The sequence below is a fragment of the Mobula hypostoma genome, chromosome 18 (assembly GCF_963921235.1).
Source record: "Mobula hypostoma chromosome 18, sMobHyp1.1, whole genome shotgun sequence".
Lineage (NCBI taxonomy): Eukaryota > Metazoa > Chordata > Chondrichthyes > Myliobatiformes > Myliobatidae > Mobula > Mobula hypostoma.
Window position 1 is genome coordinate 14,565,000 of NC_086114.1, and position 18,114 is coordinate 14,583,113.

At 41.4% G+C, this 18,114-nt stretch overlaps 1 protein-coding gene across 1 annotated transcript in view; it reads right to left on the bottom strand.

Annotated features, from left to right (window-relative positions):
* Positions 1-15,362: 15,362 nt before the first annotated feature.
* The window catches only part of LOC134358355 (protein ERGIC-53-like), a 126,617-nt gene continuing 123,865 nt past the window's right edge, over positions 15,363-18,114 (bottom strand). Inside the window, exon 13 of the mRNA XM_063070482.1 lies at positions 15,363-15,787. Within this exon, the coding sequence (XP_062926552.1) occupies positions 15,751-15,787 (37 nt within the window). The 3' untranslated portion in view covers positions 15,363-15,750. The remainder of the gene's footprint in view (positions 15,788-18,114) is intronic.

Here is an 18,114-nt window from a genome sequence, read left to right on the forward strand (position 1 = left end):
CTTGTACTTTTCACTTGCAACATCATTCCTTTCAACTCTCGATCGCTTCTAGCTTCCGCCCTTGCAGATCTCCCCTTTCGCTCTTTATATCACGCCTCTTCCCCGCAATATTTTGGTGGAACTTTTCGATATTCTGGCAAAAAGTCATTGACCTGAAATAGAGTCACTGAGCACTACAGCACAGAAACAGGCCCTTCGCTCCATCCAGTCCATGTCGAACTGCCTAATCCCATTGACCCGCGGTCCATAGCCCTCCCATCCATGTACCTATTCAAACTTTTCTCAGATGTTGAAATTGAACCCGCATCCACCATTTCTGCTAGCAACTCATTCCACACTCGCTCCACCCTCTAAGTGAAGGTTCCCCCTCATATTTGCACTAAATATTTCATGTTACTATCCCCTTCATAATAAGTTTTCTATTAAATGTCATGTTAAATGTTGGTATTCTCCTTCTGTAGGTGCTCCCAAACTCAATAATTTTTATCTTAGCTCTCGATTATGCCTGTAAAAGTCGTTGAAGTTCCATTACAAGATCCAATCTCAACCAAACTTTTCTGCTTAGAAAAAACCTAATCTCCCAATGAGCTTTCTCGAAATAATTATCGATGTGGATGTTGCTTTATTTCGTCCATCCAACATGCTCGGTTAGCACACAATGGATATTTACTGATCTCTGCACATCGCCACAAATACCTGTAGCGAAGGTGGACGATGTGGATATGGTTAAGCAATCAACTATGCTTACCGTAGAAACAACAACCAAATTGGAATGAAGAGCATGGTTTTACATAGTGTCACAGAAACCAGCCATTCCATCCACTAAATCTGTGCCGACCATCAAACACTTTTAGACTAATCCTACACTAATCCTCCCACATCCCCATTAGCTCTCCCCACGCGTACATTAAACAATGAGCAGTATTTTGCTCTGTAACGGTAACGTTTTATTCTGCACTCTTGTTTCACCTTCTGCCTCAACGCACTTTTGTAAAGAAACGATCCACATGAACTATATGCCGGACAAGTTTTTCCACCGGACATGCGGAAATAATAAACCAATTTATTTTGCTGAAAATGTGGCTTAGAAATAAAACAACAGATCGCATTTACCACAAAAGAAAGCAAATGATTTGACTTCGAAAATATGGTTAATTCGCACCAACGAATTGCCATTTCAATGAGATTTAGGTGGTGTTTTCATATAACTTGCAAACTACAGCCTCTAGACCGTAAGGCATGAGTAGAATTAGCCCGTTCGGCCTATTGAGTCTGCTTTGTCACTCGATAACGGCTGACTTATTTTTCCACTCGATCCCATTCTCCCGCCTTCTCCCTGTAACCTTTGATGTCTTTACTAATCAAGAACCTACCAACCTTTGATTTAAATATACCCAACGACTTGGCCTCCACAGCCGTCAATAGAACAGCCTAACAATTTGAGTACATCTCCCATTTGAACTATGAGCACAAATATTGATGCATCCCAATACAAAAGGATATCTTGCTGACCACTGATTATGTTTACAGCCCTGGAGTAAGATCCAGTTTAAATGGATCAACCGATTATTGCTGAAGGCTAACTAATGCTGTTAAAATAACAGGACCTGATCTCGAGGCTTAATAGGGCATCGTCCAGACTGCTGGAGGGAAGATATCTGGACACATCCCCTGCGAATGACTCTGGCCAAATGGCTTCCAAATCAAGAGCCTATCTCTCTGACCCGCGACCTTTCACCACAGGGGCCCAGGGAAAAGCATTGTGACTCACCTCACCCCCAAATGTTATCCCTCTATGACAAATCTATCAGAAAAGTAGAACTGAAAGCAGAACCTTACCAAATGATTTCCGAGGGTATGTAATTACTCGCTCATTATCTTCCTACTACCATGCAAGGACTTTTAAGGAACTCAAGGGAAGATTTAATAATCTCTTGGATATGCAAATGGATGACAGAAAAATAGAGGGCTACGGAGGAGGGAAGTGTTAGATTGATCTTAGGGTACGTTAAACGGTCAGCACGCCTTTGTTGGGCTGAAGGGCCTGTTGTGTGCTGTAGTGTTCTATGTAACACTGGTTACAAGTTGAACCACGCAACTGTTCTAACAAGAGGGCTCATAACCCCAATTTACGATTAATTAACTACTTATTTTTCTGTATTTATTTTAAAAAATCAGCAGTTGGGGCGAGGATAGTACCAATTGGTTGCAGTGTAGAGGATGCGGCCGCCAAGATGAACACAATAGACATTGGGCAATCCCCCGGGCCCCGAATCACCGTCCTGATTGGGCCGCTTTGTCTTTATAAATTTATTCTTTCAAAGTGAGGCTCCAGGGGCAAATATTAGAGATATTTCCGTCTGGGTCACAACTGGAAATTGGCTCGTAATCCTTACCACGCACCTGAGAGGGCAGGCGGGACTTGGTTTGTTCCCTCATGTGGAATACTGTACAGTTTTGCCTCGGGGCTCTGAAATGTCAGTTTAAGTGCTATGTTCAATGGATTTAAAAGAACATCTGTCTGTTTTAAGGGGCTAGTGTGCAGCGACATAACTAGATGATTATCGGTCTTGCACATGGCTTACTAACACTGGGAACTTACGCTGAAAGGTCTGAATTAGTCTGTTCCGTTAGTGGGGCGCACTTGCTTTGACGAACGTTTCCAATGATTAAGACAAAGTCACGTGCATTGTACAAAAATATCAGAGCACGGAAATAGCACCGAGACCGCACCGATTTTTTAAACTCATCAGGCACGATCACAATTCCAAATTAAGGATTTCATTCATCAGTAATGGCGTCACTGTTCAAGTTTAGACCATAAGACCAAAGGAGAAAAGAGCTGAATTAGGCCACTCGGCCCATCGAGCTGTTCCACCATTCCATCATGCCTGATTTATCATCTCTCAACCCCGTTCTCCTGCCTTCTCCACTTATCCTTTTGCCATTCTTACGAATCAAGAACCCACCAATCTCCACTTTAATCAAGAACCCATCGATCTCCCCAGGGCACCACTGCTCGACACAAGGGGACATGGCTTTAAGGTAAGGGGTGGGAAGTTCAAGGGGGATATTAGAGGAAGGTTTTTTACTCAGAGAGTGGTTGGTGTGTGGAATGCACTGCCTGAGTCAGTGGTGGAGGCAGATACACTAGTGAAATTTAAGAGACTACTAGACAGGTATATGGAGGAATTTAAGGTGGGAGGTTATATGGGAGGCAGGGTTTGAGAGTCGGCACAACAATATGGGCCGAAGGGCCTGTACTGAGCTGTACTATTCTATGTTCTATCTTAATTATACCCGATGACTCGACCTCCAAAGCAGACTGTGGTAATGGATACCACAGATTCACCACACCCTGGCTATAGAAATTCCTTCTCTTCTCTGCTCTAAAGGGACGACCTTCTATTCTGTGGCTGTGCCCTCTGGTCCTAGACCCTTCCACTACTGGAAACATCTTTTCCAAGTTCACTCTGTCTGGAAAGGTTGTAATTAGATCTCCTAATCATAAGGAGCAGAATTAGACCATTGAGCCCATCGAGCCTGCTCCACCATTCCACGGCAAGTCATCAAACATATGGAATAGAAAATAAATATCCGTAAATAAAATCTGAACCACGTCAAAGATGCAACACATTTCATTGCCATATGAAGCAACAACTTATCCTGGCAGACAAACAAGAGTGTAAATTTAGGTATAAATTTTCACACATTCTGACAGTGTTGTTATGGTCTTTGTCACCTTTCCATCTGTGCCTTGTTGGATTCTGAAGCTTTTGTGATCCAGAGATTATTTGGAAGTGAAGAATGAAGCATAAAACTTACTGCTTATAATAATTTTATTTTAATATTATGACCAGAAAAACAAACAAGAAAGAGAAGCCAAGAGAACAAAGGGAAGACAAAAGAAAAAGTAGCTGTGGTTGTCTCATACTCAGACTAGAGATAACAAAAATTCCTGTAATAACAATTAACCTAGAAAATAGCCAGATTTAAGCAGTGTTGCACATGCTACTGAAAACTAAGAAGCTTCTACAAAAGTGCAGAAGCAACTGTACCCTAATTACTAGAAAAACTTCTGACCAATTACACACACACACACACACACACACACACACACACACGTATGAGATTATATAAAAATATAAGCATGCATAGGAAAGTTAAACTACAAGCAAAGTAAAAGTTCTACTCTATACTACAACAAGCTCAATCTCAGAAATTAGTCAATGGCAACAAAAAATATTACTAATTAGAAAATCTGGCATACCATGAACAGGCAATAGAAGGACAGCTGTCCTTGTAAAAATTACTTAGAGTCATAGAAAAGTGCAGCACAGAAACAGGCCTTCAACCCACCTAGTTCGTGCTGAACCATTTATCTGCCTAGTCCCATTGACCAGCACTCAGACAATCCTGCCATCTAGGTACCTATTCAAACTTCTCTTAAATGTTGAAATCGAGCTAGCATGCAGCACTTACATTGGCAGCTCATTCCGTATTCTCATGACCCTCTGAATGAAGACATGTCCCCTCATGTTCAGCTTAAACTTTCACCTTTCACCTTTAATTAATGACCTCTAGTTGTAGTCCCACAAACCTCAGTGGAAAAAGCCTACCTGCATTTATCCTATCTATACCCATCATAACTTTGTATATCTCTATCAAGTCCTCCCTAATGTATTCCAAACTTATCTGCATTCAACGATACACAAGTGAGAACAAACACCTTCACACATTATTACTAATGGAAAAAGAAGTGTATCCTTCTGATCCAGCACCTAGGGAAACAATATGATTAGAGATATAATTTTACAAATTACATGATTAAATTCAATCCAGAACATTACAATTCGAGGAAGGTCAATTCCTCCAGAATACTGAGCAACCCCCCTCTCTCAAGCAATACCAAGAAGAAATTAACCAGTTTTTTTTTATCACTATTTATAGAATAATGGCATTTGATTATCATATTATTAAGAGTAGAATATAATGAATTAGTAAAGTGTTAAGTAGATTAGTGTTGGATATCTTGGCAATTACGTATTGGATGAGATCAGCAAGACCCCCAGACACATAATTACCATAAGTTTCATGTTTGTTTTAGACATGAAACAAAATGTTGATTAATTTCAAAGTCTTTAACTGTTAGTATATGGTTAAAAAAGTCAGATTCTGGAGACTCCTTTAAGGATATTACAAATCCTCTGCTGGAACCAACACATAAGTGGCATCACGAAGAAGCCATGACATAGTTTTCTTTAAGAAGTTTGCATAGGTTCAGCACATCACCAAAAACTTTGACAAGCTTCTGTAAATGCATAGTGAAGGGTAGACTATCTAGTTTCCTCATGACCTCGTGTAGAAACACCAATGCCTAGGAATGGAAAAGTCAACAGAAAGTGGTGGATACAGCCCAGTCCACCACAGGCAAAGCCCTCCCCACCATTGAGCACATTTACATGGAGCACTGCCACAAGCAAGCAGCATCTATCAAGGACCCCCACTATCCAGGCCATCCTCTCTTATCGCTGCTACCATTGGACATGAGGTACAGGACACTTAGATCCCACACCACCAGATTCAGAATCAGTTACAACCATCATGCTCCTGAATCAGCATGGGTAACTTCACTCACCGCAACTCAGTTTATAGTTTCACTCTCAAGGACTTTTTCCAACTCATGTTCTCAGTGTTATTTATAGATTTATACAATTTGTCTTCTGGTACACATTGGTTGTTTGTCTGTATGTATAGTTTTCCATAAATTCATATGAGTTTGATTATTTTCCTGTGAATGCAGAAAATGAACCTCAAGGTGATATGTACGTAAGCTGACAATAAATTTGACTTCACACTTGTTTGTTTGCACTACACTTTCTCTGTAACTGTAACACTATTTTCTGCATTGTTTCCTTTTCACTACCTCGATGTGCATATGTACAATTTGATCTGCTGGAAAGCACACAAACATTTTTTTTAATGTATCTCAGTACTTGGAACAATACAAACCAATAATAATGATTAATTCAATTTTGAAGCAAATTTCTCTTGTCCTGTTCAATCTCCTATTCATTGCATTTGCTGGAGAAATTGCCATGTTTTAATTTGACGAGTGTTTGCCGCTGCAGTAATGGAGTGATATTGTTTAAACTGAATGCACATGCTGAATATATTCCTGACTGAAACTCTGCCCACTTCTGACTGTGGCTGACATAATGGTACCGACATTCACTTTGTAGTTACTAGGGCATACCTCATTATACGCCACTCTGCTTGAAATATGCAATATCACAGATTGTTCATCTCAAGATGCCAGGATTTTGGAAAGAGGAATAGCACTTCACACATCTTAACTGGATTAGCCAACTTACATACTAAATGAAATTTCTATCATCTGTTATATGAAAAATTTAAATGAAAAGAATAACTGTTAAAATAAATCAGCTACGTTACAGGCAGATTTATAATTACTGTCTATTATAATGAGGTTCTGAACATTGATTTATTGAATCAATGACCCAAGAGCTGTTTGAATGGTGTTGCAACAATACCCTTGCACTCAATGTCAGTAAGAGCAAAGAATTGATTATGGACTTCGGGAAGGGGAAGTTGAGGGAAAACACGTGAGTCCTCATCAAGGACTCAGCAGTGGAAAGCGTGAGTAGTTTCAAATTCTTGGGTGTGAACAGCTCCAAAGATCTATCCTGGGCCCAACATATTGATGCATTACGAAAAGGGCACGCCAGCTGCTATATTTCATTAGAAATTTGAGAAGACTTGGTATGTCACCAAGGAGCCAAATGGGGGCCAGGATCAGAAAAAGCAGCAGAGGGTTGCAAACTCTGCCAGTTCCATCATAAGAACTAGCCTCCTCACCATTAAGGAAATCTTAAAAAGGTGATGCCTTAATCAGAATCAGAATCAGGCTTAACATCACCAGCATACGTTGTGAAATCTTCGTGGTGGCGGTACAATGCAATACATAATAAAAACACGAATTACTATAAATGTATATATATTAGTTAAATTAAGTAGGTAGCGCAAAAATAGAAATAAAAAAATAGCGAGGTAATGTTCATGGTTTCAATGTCCATTCAGAAGTGGGAAGGTAGGGGGATGAAGCTGTTCCTGAATCATCAAGTGGGTGCTTACAGGCTTCTGCACCAGATCCCTGGTGGTAGCAATTAGAACAAGGCATGACCTGGGTGATGTGGTTCCTAATGATGCTTCTTTTTACGGCATCGCTCTTTGAAGATGTCCTGGATACTACGGAGGCTAGTGCCCATGATGGAGAGTTTACAACTCTCTGCAACTTATCTTGATCCTGTGCAGTAGCCCCCTCCCCCAGACCAGACAGTGTTGCAGCCATCATAGATGTCTCCATGGTACATCTGTGGAAATGTGCACGTATCTTTGGTGACGTACTAAATCTTCTCCAACTTCTAATGAAATATAGCCACTGTCGTGTCTTCTTTGTACCTGCATTGATATGTTGGATCCAGGATAGATCCTCAGAGATGTTGAAACTCAGCAATTTGAAGTTGCTCACACTTTCCACTTCTGACCCCTCTATGAAGACTGGTGTGTGTTACCTCATCTTACCTTTTCTGAAGTCCATAATCAGTTACTTGGTTTTACTGATGCAGAGTGCAGGGTTGTTGCTGCAACACCACTCAACCAGCAGATATATCTCGGTCCTGTCCACCCTCACATAATCATCTGAAGTTCTGCCAACAATACTTGGATCATCAGCAGATTTTCAGAAGGCATTTCAACTGTGCCTAGTCATTCAGTCATGGGTGTATGGAGAGTAGAGCAGTGGGCTATGCACACATCCTTGAGATGCACCAGTGTTGACTGTCATCGAGTCAACACCCATCAATGACCTCCACCACCCAGGACATGCCAGCAGGTACAAGAGACTACAGGCACGCACTCAGCATTTTGGAATCAGCTTCTCCCCTACTGACTTCAGATTTCTGAGTGGACAGTGAACTCGTGAATCCTATCTCAATTTGCTTTGCTCTCTTTTGCACTACCAACTTAATTGCTAGAAGGAAGTGTTTCACTAGCTTCAGAGGTTTAATGTTTCCTAGAGGACAAAGTACAGATTAGAGAAAATGCCAATTCAGTTTCAGCAGTAATACAAATTTCCCATCTGGAGGGGGTTTCTGCAGAACACCAGGTTAACATTCATAAGTCAGGCAAGGATTACAATCATCTATAACTGTAAATATTAGGAAGATGATGGGTAGCAATTTGCCACATTATAATTCCATACTTGAATTAAAATTATGTGCAGAAGGCAGAGGTTTATTTTGAGGGTAACTCTATAGGAATGTTCAGTTTATATACAGTAATGTTCAAAATCATTCATAAAAGTTCTCAATAGGAGGTTTCAAAGTAATGAGTCATCTTAATATTTTGCTTTGTGCTTAAAATCTTAATTGAATAAATCCACAAACAGGGTAGCAGATAGCAGGTTATGAAACAAAAACAATAAACCTACTTACACCAGGAGTCAGTCACTTTGGAAATTTGACATTAGAACAAAATGCTGCACATTTTCGCCACAAATTATGGTAATGCTTCTCTTAAAAAATTAAATTCAACAGAGCATAGAACATACAACAGCACAGGTCCAGTGGTCCACAATATCTGCACTGAACACGACGTCAAATGAAACTAAATCTCTTCTGTTCACACATGACCCATTTCCTCCTGCATTCATGTATCTGTTTAAAAGCCTCTTAAAAACTATTGTACCTGCTTCCTCCACACACCATATATGAGAGAGAGAGGGGATACACTTCTATTGTAATTTATAGTTTTTTTATTATTTTGTATTGCACTGTACTGCAGCTGCAAAACAGCAAATTTCACAGCATTTGCCAGTAATATTAAACCTGATTCTCATTCTGAAATATCTAATCAGCCAATCATGTGGCAGCAATTCAATGCATAAAAGCATGCAGACATGGTCAAGAGGTTCAATTGTCTTTCAGATGAAATATCAGAATGAGGGAGAAATGTGATCTAAGTGACTGTCCGTGGAATGATTGTTAGTGCCAGTCTGGGTGATTTGAGAATTTCAGAAACTGCTGATCTCCTGTGATTTTCGTGCACAACAATCGCTAGAGTTTACAGAGAATGGTGCAGAATACTAAAACGCATCCAATGAACATCAGATCTGTGAGCAAAAACACCTTGTTAATGAGAGAGGTCAGGGTAAGGCCATATCAATTCAAGCTGACAGGAAGGCAAAAGTAATTCAAATGACCACAGGTTACTACAGTGGTGGGCAGAAGAACATCTCTGAGTGCACAACTCATCAAACCTTGTAGTGGATGGGCTACATCAGCAGAGGACCACAAACATACACACCATGGCTTCTTTATTAGCTACATGAGATACCTAATAAAGTGGCCACTGAGTGCATGGTCAATGTTTTAGAAACAGCTTCTTCTACTCCACCATCAGATTTCTAAATGGTCCATGAACACCATCTCACTATTCCTCTTTTACACCGTTTTTTGTATCTTTTTATGATTATGAAGATACGTAGTCCTCTTTTATTGTCATTTAGTAATGCATGCATTAAGAAACGATACATTATTTCCTCCGGTGTGATATCACAAAACACAGGACAAACCAAGACTGAAAAAACTGACAAAACCACATAATTATAACATATAGTTACAACAGTGCAACAATACCATAACTTGATGAAGAAGTCCATGAGCACAGTAAAGTTCAGTTTCTCAAATGTCCCACATCTCACGCAGACGAGAGAAGGAAGAAAAACTCTCCCTGCCATGCCGACCACAATCCGACTCTGAGTCATCCGAAAACTTCAAGCTCTGTTCAGCTCTCCGACACCGAGTACTGAGCGCCATCTCTGTCCGAATGATTTGACCTCCTTCTCAGTCGCCAAAAGCAGGCAAGGCCAGGGATTTTGAGGCCTACCCTCCGAAAGATCCATGACCACATGGTAACGACAGCAGCGAACGGGCGTTTCAGAAATTTCTCCAGATGTTCCTCTGTGCTTTCATGTCCATTCATCAAATCAGAATTGTCCACGATACCATTTTTCACTGGAGGGCTGCGCACGCGCAGCGCGCTGCTATCTTCTCCTCCTGCCGTACAAGTTCATTTTCTTGTATTGCCCTGTATTGCTACTGCAAAACAACAAATTTCATGACTTATGTCAGTGGAAATAAACCCAATTCTGAAATCGCTTCAATATTTATCCTCCAGCTAAAAAAAATCTTGAATGAATGTAGCACCTTGTTACATTCTCATGGTCTGTTGAGACTTTAAGTATTCTGCAGCTGGAATGTAGTGGTTAGCTAACTGTAGTAATCCAGGAGTATAACTTAATAACATAATATTGAGTTCACATTCCACTCTGGAAGCTGAGTATTTAAATTATTTGAGTGATCTAGGATGGGTGGCATGTAACATAGTGGTTAGTGTAATGCTCTACAGCACCAGCTGTAAGACCAGGGGTTCAATTCCCACTGCTGTCTATAAGGAGTTTGCATGTTCATTCCGTGACTGTGTGGGTTTCCACCAGGTGAATCAGCATCAGGTTGAAGACACACACACAAATACCTCCTGTACCTAATAAAGAGCCACCGAGTGAAAGATTTTGGTCTTCTGCTGCTGTAGCCCATCAAGTACAAGGTTCCACAAGTTGTGTATCAGAGATTCTCTTCTGCACACCACTGTTGTAACATGTGGTTATTTGAGTTACTGTCACCTTCCTGGCTACTTTCCTCTGATCTCTCTCATTAACAAGATGTTTTTGCCCACAAAACTGTCGCTCACTGTTTTTTTTTTGGTTTTGCACCATTCTCTGTAAACTCTAGAGACTGTTGTACATGAAAATCCCAGGAGATCAGCAGTTTCTGAAATACTCTAAGCACCCGCCTGGCACCAGCAATCAGTCCACAGTCAAAGTCATTTTCTTCCCTATTCTGATGTTTGATTTGAACAACAATTTAACCTCTTGACCATGTCTCCATGCTTTTACACTGAGTTGCTGCCACATGATTGATTGATTAGATATTTGCACTAACAATCAGATGTAAAGGTCTACCCTAATAAAGTGGCCATTGAGTGTAAATATCAGTCTTGTCAGTAATATTTCAGAAGATTAATGGCTCAAGTCCATTGGTAGGTAGAAAATTCCAGGCTGACCCTTCACATGCAGTAAAAAGGAAATGATTAGAGTTGCAAGGATGGCAAACTATGGCACGTGTGCTCAAGATGGGACATGGGACAAGAGGAGGACAAGATGGCGGCGTGATGGCAGCGTGCGCAACCTCTCCGGTGAATGAATGATATCTCTAATCTGTCAAGTAGGGAACCGTGCACAATTCTGATTTGATGGAGACGGACGTGAGAGTATGGAGGAACATCTGGAGAAACTTCTGAAATGCCTGCTTCACTGCCGCTGCTACTGTGTGGTCCAGAATATCTGGAGGAGAAGGCCCCAAAATCCTTGGCATTGTGTGTTTCAGCGGCCGGGGCGAGGTCGAAGGTGCTCGGCAGAGGATGGCGCTCGGGAGGCTGTATTGGAGCGGCTGGTGGAGGCTCAAAGTTTTCGGATGGACGGACTCGGGAGGCTGTATTGGAGCGGCTGGTGGAGGCTCAAAGTTTTCGGATGGACGGACTCAGTGTCGGCTGTGGTCGGCTGCTTCCAAGGCATCGGCAAGTTGACGGTGCCTGGAGGTTTGTGGCAGGGAGTTTCTCCCTTTTGCCGCCGCTATCGGGGACTCGGGAGTCGATCGACTCGGGACTTTGAGACTATTTTTACCATGCCCATGGTTTGTTCTTCATCAAATTATGGTATTGCTTTACACTGCTGTAACTATATGTTATAATTATGTGGTTCTGTCAGTGTTAGTCTTTGGCTTGTCCTGTTTTCTGTGATATCACTCTGGAGAAACATTGTATCATTTCTTAATGCATGTATGCATTTCTAAATGACAATAAAAGAGGACTGAGCGTTCTCATAATCTAATCTAATCAATATTTTGCTGACACATGGCACACGATGCCCCCCCTTGATTCTTTAAACCCCACCTATAATAAAAAGATGTGCAATGATTATTTTTATTACTAAGTGAAACAACAAATGATCTTTTACACACACAAAATGCTGGAGGAACTCAGCAGGCCAGACCGCATCCATGGAAAAAAAAGTACAGTTGACGCTTTGGGCTGAGACCCAAACGTTAACTGTACTTTTTGCCATAGATGTGCCTGGCTTGCTGAGTTCCTCCAGCATTTTGTGTGTGTTACTTGGATTTCCAGCATCTGCAGATTTTCTAATGTTTTTAATCATTTTTATAACGTGAGAGATGTTTACACAGGAATCGTCTCATGTCAGCTTGGTGCCAGCTCGACAGTTGGCTGACACATTTTGAAATCCTCAAAAACCTGGCGTACACATCATTATTTGGATAGTAAATTATAATACTATTTAGAAATGATGTTATTCTTCAGTTGTCTTTTTAAGAGTAATATTAATAGGTTTCGAACAGGTTTTCGAAAACGTTTCAGTTATTTCAACCTGTCTCTTATAATTTTATCAATAGTAAAACAATTACATAAATAAGCACAAGGATTCATCTTCTGTCCATAAAACTTTTTAGATTTCAGGTTTATTTATTTACTTATCACATGTATATCGAAACATACAGTAAAATGTGTTGTTTGCTTTAACAACCAACACAACCTATGGATATGTTGGGGGCATATCCTAAGGGCCCCCCATGGCCCAGAACATCAACTGTGTATTCATTTCCATAGATATTGCCTGACCTGCTGAGTTTCTCCAGAATTTTGTTGTGGGTTGCTCTAGATTTCCAGTATCTACAGAATCTCTTGTGCTTAACTCTGAGCTGGACAGATATTGCAGTTCAGCAGCAGTTTAACCAGAGTACTTTCCGTGACAACCTTGCTCCCACTACTCTTTGAATCAATTCCAAAAATAGATTATCGGGGCATTCAAACCAAATGTTCTTGCACAACAGCTCTTGCATTCACCTATAGAATAGCTGACACTACTAAGTCATTCATTGCTTTCTGGACCAGAATCTGCTTGGGAGGTTGGAATTGCCTTTCTCACTACTTACAGAGCTATTAGGATCATCTTCCCAACAGTTATAGTCAAAGTACAAAGACAATTTATTATCAAAGTACATAAATGTCACCATATACAACCCTGAGATTTATTTTCTTGTGGGCATGCTTAACAAATCTATTGAATAGTAACCATAACAAAATTAATGAACAATCGCCAAACTAGGGCTTTTAACTTGAGCGCACAGGACAGCAAAATGTGCAGATGCAAAAAGAAGAAACAACAATAAATAAATAAGCAATAAATATTGAGAATGTGAAATGAAGAGTCATTGGAAGTGAGTCCACTGGTCATGCAAACCAAGGTACTTTATTAACACATTATCTGCCATCAATTGTCCTTGGCTGTCAAGATTCAAGGTTCAACTTTTTTTTATCATGTGTACATCGAAACATAGAGTGAAATGCATCGTTTGCGTTAACAGCTAACACACATCGAGGGCTTGTTGGGGCAGCCTGCAAGTGTTGCCACTCATTTCATTGCCAACATCGCTTTGGAGAACAACACAGAACACAACTAGCAACAAAACTAAACAAGCCCGTTTCTCCATCCTCTAACCCCACGACAGACTGTTTCCAGCAGTACAAGATATTCTAACCACTAAGCTCCCTCCTGGCACCTATACCTTGCCAGCAGAAGTGCCACTCCTGCTGATTTACCTCCTCCCTCACCTCCATTCAGAGCCCCAGACAGTCCTTCCAGATGAGGCAACACTTCGCCTGCGAATCTGTTGGGCTCCTTGACTGTATCCGGTACTCCCGATGAGACCTGAAGTGGATTAGGGACCGTTTTGTCGAGCACTTTTACTCCATCCACAAAAAGCAGGATTTCCTGGTGGCCAACCATTTCAATTCCAATGCCCATTCCCATTCCAACATGTCGCTCCATGGCCTCCTCTTCTGCCACAATGAGGCCACTCACAGGCTGGAGAAGCAACACCTTATGTTCCATGTAGTTAGCCTGCAACTTGATGGCATGAATATCAATTTCTCCATCTTCCAGTGATTTTCACCTCCCCCTTCCCTCTTCTTCATTTCCCCACTCTAGCCTGCTCTTACCTCTTCTCCTCGCCTACCTATCACCTCCCCCTTGTGCCTTTCTTCCTTTCCCTTCTCTCATGGTCCACTGTCATCTCCTATCAGATTCCTTATTAACCAACCATTTACTTTTTCCACCTATCGCCTCCCAGCTTCTTACTTCAACCCCAGCCCCAACTACAAACGTTTGTACCTGGCTTCACCGGCCATCTTTTATCTTGTACTCCTACTCCCCCAGCTTCTTATTCTAGCATCTTCTCCCTTCCTTTCCAGTCCTGATGAAGGGTCTCAGCCTGAAATGCCGACTGTTTACTCTTTTTCATAGATATTGCCTGACCTACAGAATTCCACCAGCATTTTGTGTGTGTCACTCTGTCTTCATTAACCTCCAGTGTATTTGGATTCGAACACGAACAATCAGGCTTTGGGCCTCCGAATACCCCAGCAGACTCACAGAAATCACAGATGCTGGGGTCCGGCCCATTGGCCTGGATTTCCAAATCAACCCCCAGGCCTTGATCCTCAACATTGATCCAGGACCTGCCGATCAATGAACTGCAGGCCTCGAACTCCAGACTTGCTGATGATTTGACTCCAAACACAAGGCCGCAAAATCCGGTCTCACCAATACATGATTCCTGGGGGTCACTGGACCTGGCTCTCCTTGCCCACATAGAAACCTGCTGACAACTGGCTGACCTTGGTGGGGGGTGGTGGTCAAGAGCCCAAGCCCACGCTGGTGTGCCCTGCCAGCCCGATATCCTGCTGGATATCCCGGCCTGCTCTGCAGACGCCTCATGTCTATGTCACTGGCACTCGAATGCAGAGTAGAGACTTAGGACTTCGGCCTGTGCTCTAATTTCTCTACTTCTCCCAAATCCCTGTCCCTAAACCCTAACATGACCACTATCTCTCCTCTTTATCCCTAAACCCATGACCCCAAAAAACACTAAAATTCAACTAAAACTGAGAGGAGTTTGCAGCTTGGCACCATCTTGAATGAGCATCTAACTCCCTCTGTGGCGCCTACAGTAGCTCGAGGATACAGTAACCAATTGCAAAGCTTAAACACGTGGGTGAGTCAAGGAGCGTGGAAATGTAAGCAAGCTGATATTTAGGATTAGGAGGTCCTTATCTCCCACACATTCATACAGAAACACTCTGGCGAGGATTGCAATTCATTTTATTGTCAATTCCAGTTGTCGCCATGATGTTAAAATACAGGCTGAAATAAATTAACATGTAACATTTGGATTACTGCTTTTTATTAAATGAAAATAGAATAAAGGTCCAAATCCACATAAATCTATAAGTTTTACATTTTTAAAAATTCCAAAGTAAATATATTCTAGGGTAAGTTAATGGCTAGCATTTCTGTAAAGTGAATTACTTTTTAAAAACACTTCGATATTAAATTAAATTTGTTCACTCTATATTATGGTGGTAGTTACAGATTACTCATCTTTTAGGAGAGAAGCACATTAAAAATGGCATAATTATTCAAACATTTACAAGTACTCCTTAAAACTATATACCCAAAGATGCTGCAGTAAATCCTCAGTAAACTTTCTTTAAATTTGTTTCCCTTCCGTTCCTGTAAAACAAAAAATATTGAAGATTTTTATTGAAGGTCAAAGTAAATTTTATTATCAATGTACATATATGCTACCATATACAATCCTGAGATTCATTTTCTTGTGGGTATACTGAACAAATCACTAGAATAGTAACTGTAACAGGATTAATGAAAGATCAACCAGAGTGCAGAAGACAACAAACTGTGCAAATACAAATATATAAAAAAAAAATGAGAACATGAGATAATGAGATAAAGAGTCCTTAAAAGTGAGATTATTGGCTGCATTTCAATGTTGGGGCAAGTGAGTGTAGCTATTCTCTTTTATTCAGGAGCCTGATGGCTGAGGGGTACTAACTGTTCTCGAACCTGATAGTTGAGGGGTACTAACTATTCTTGAACCTGATAGTTGAGGGGTACTATCTGTTCTTGAACCTGATGGTTGAGGGGTACTATCTGTTCTTGAACCTGATAGTTGAGGGGTACTATCTGTTCTTGAACCTGATAGTTGAGGGGTACTATCTGTTCTTGAACCTGATGGTTGAGGGGTAGTAACTGTTCTTGAACCTGATGGCTGAGGGGTAGTAACGGTTCTTGAACCTGATGGCTAGGGGTACTATCTGTTCTTGAACCTGATAGTGTGAGTCCCGAGGTCCTTGTACCTTCTACCTGATGGCAGCCATGGGAAGAGAACATGGCCTGGGTGCATATATGTCACCACATACAACCATGAGATTTGTTTTCTTGTGGGCATACTCAGTAAATCCAAGAAACATAATAGAATCAATGAAAGACCGCACCGAAAAGGACATACAAACAACCAATGCACAAAAGGCAACAGACTGTGGAAATACAAAAGGAAGAAAAGGAAACAATAATGAGAAATAAATAAGCAAGGAACATTAAGAACATGAGAGGAAGAGCCCTTGAAAGTGAATTGGGAATAGTTCAGTGATGGGGCAAGTGAAGTTGAGTAAAGTTATCCCCACTGGTTCGACAGCCTGATGGTTGTAACTGTTCCTGAACCTGGTGATGTGGGTCCTGAGGCTCCTGACCTTCTAACTGATGGCAGTAGTGAGGAGAGAGCATGACGTGGGTGGTGGGGTCCCTGATGATAGGTGCTACTTTCCTGCTAAACGCTGTGTGTAGATGTGCTCAATGGTGGAGAGGGCTTTACTCATGATGGATGGGCCATATCCACGATTTTTTGTAGAATTTCCCATTCAAAGGCATTGGTATTTCCATACCAGGCCATGATGCAACCAGTCAATATACTCTCCACCAAACATCTACAGAAGCTTGTCAAAGTTCCAGATGTCCTGCCGAATCTTTGCAAACTTCTAAGGAAGAAGAGGTGCTACCGTGCTTTCTTTGTTATTGCACTTGAATGCTGGCCCAGGTCAGATCCTCTGAACCGATAACACTGAAGAATTTAAAGTTACCAACACTCTCCACCTCTAATCCCCTGATGAGGACTGGCTTTTGGGCCTCTGGTTTCCTCCTCCTGAAGTCGATAATCAGCTCTTTGGTGAGAGGTTGTTGTGTGGCACCACACTCAGCCAGATTTTCAACCTCCCTCTTATATGCTGACTTGTCACCGCCTTTGATTTGGCCAATAAGAGTGGCACTGTTAGCAAGCTTAAATATGGCATTGTAACTGTGCTTAGACATGCAGTCACTCGTTTAAAGCGAGTAGAGCAGGGGGTTAAGCACACTACCTGTGGTGCATCTGTGTTGATGGAGATTCTGGAGGAGATCTTGTTGCCAATCTGAACTGAGTGAGGTCTGCAAGGGAGGAAATCGAGAACTCAGTTGCACAAGGAGGTGTTGAGGACAAGGTCTTGAAACTTATTGGTAAGATTTGAGGGGACAATGGTATTGAATGCTGAGTTGTAGTCGATAAAAAGCATCCTGATGTATGGAACTTTGCTGTCCAGATTCTACATGGTTGTGTGAAGAGCCAGTGAAACAGTATCTCCTATGGACTTGATGTGCCAGTAGACAAACTGGAGCAGATCCAAGTTGCTTCTCGGGTAGGATTTGACATGTTTCATCTACCAGACTTCAAAAAAGTCATTCATTAGTCAAACCAAGAAGTTCACCTCTTCTTTAAATAGTTCATCAATCAAAGGAAATCTTCAGCATATCAAAAATCTTCAAAGCCTGTTTTCTTTCAGAAAATGATTCAGCAACCCAAATATCCTTCATGCGTCAGCTGGCTCCACGATAGAGTTAACAAAATCCGATGCCGCTTGGGGATCTGAAAACACACGAGGTGTAGAATCTTTAGGAAATAATTTTAATCAAGCTGGATAGCGCAGCAATGGAAAAAAGTCCCTTTGCAC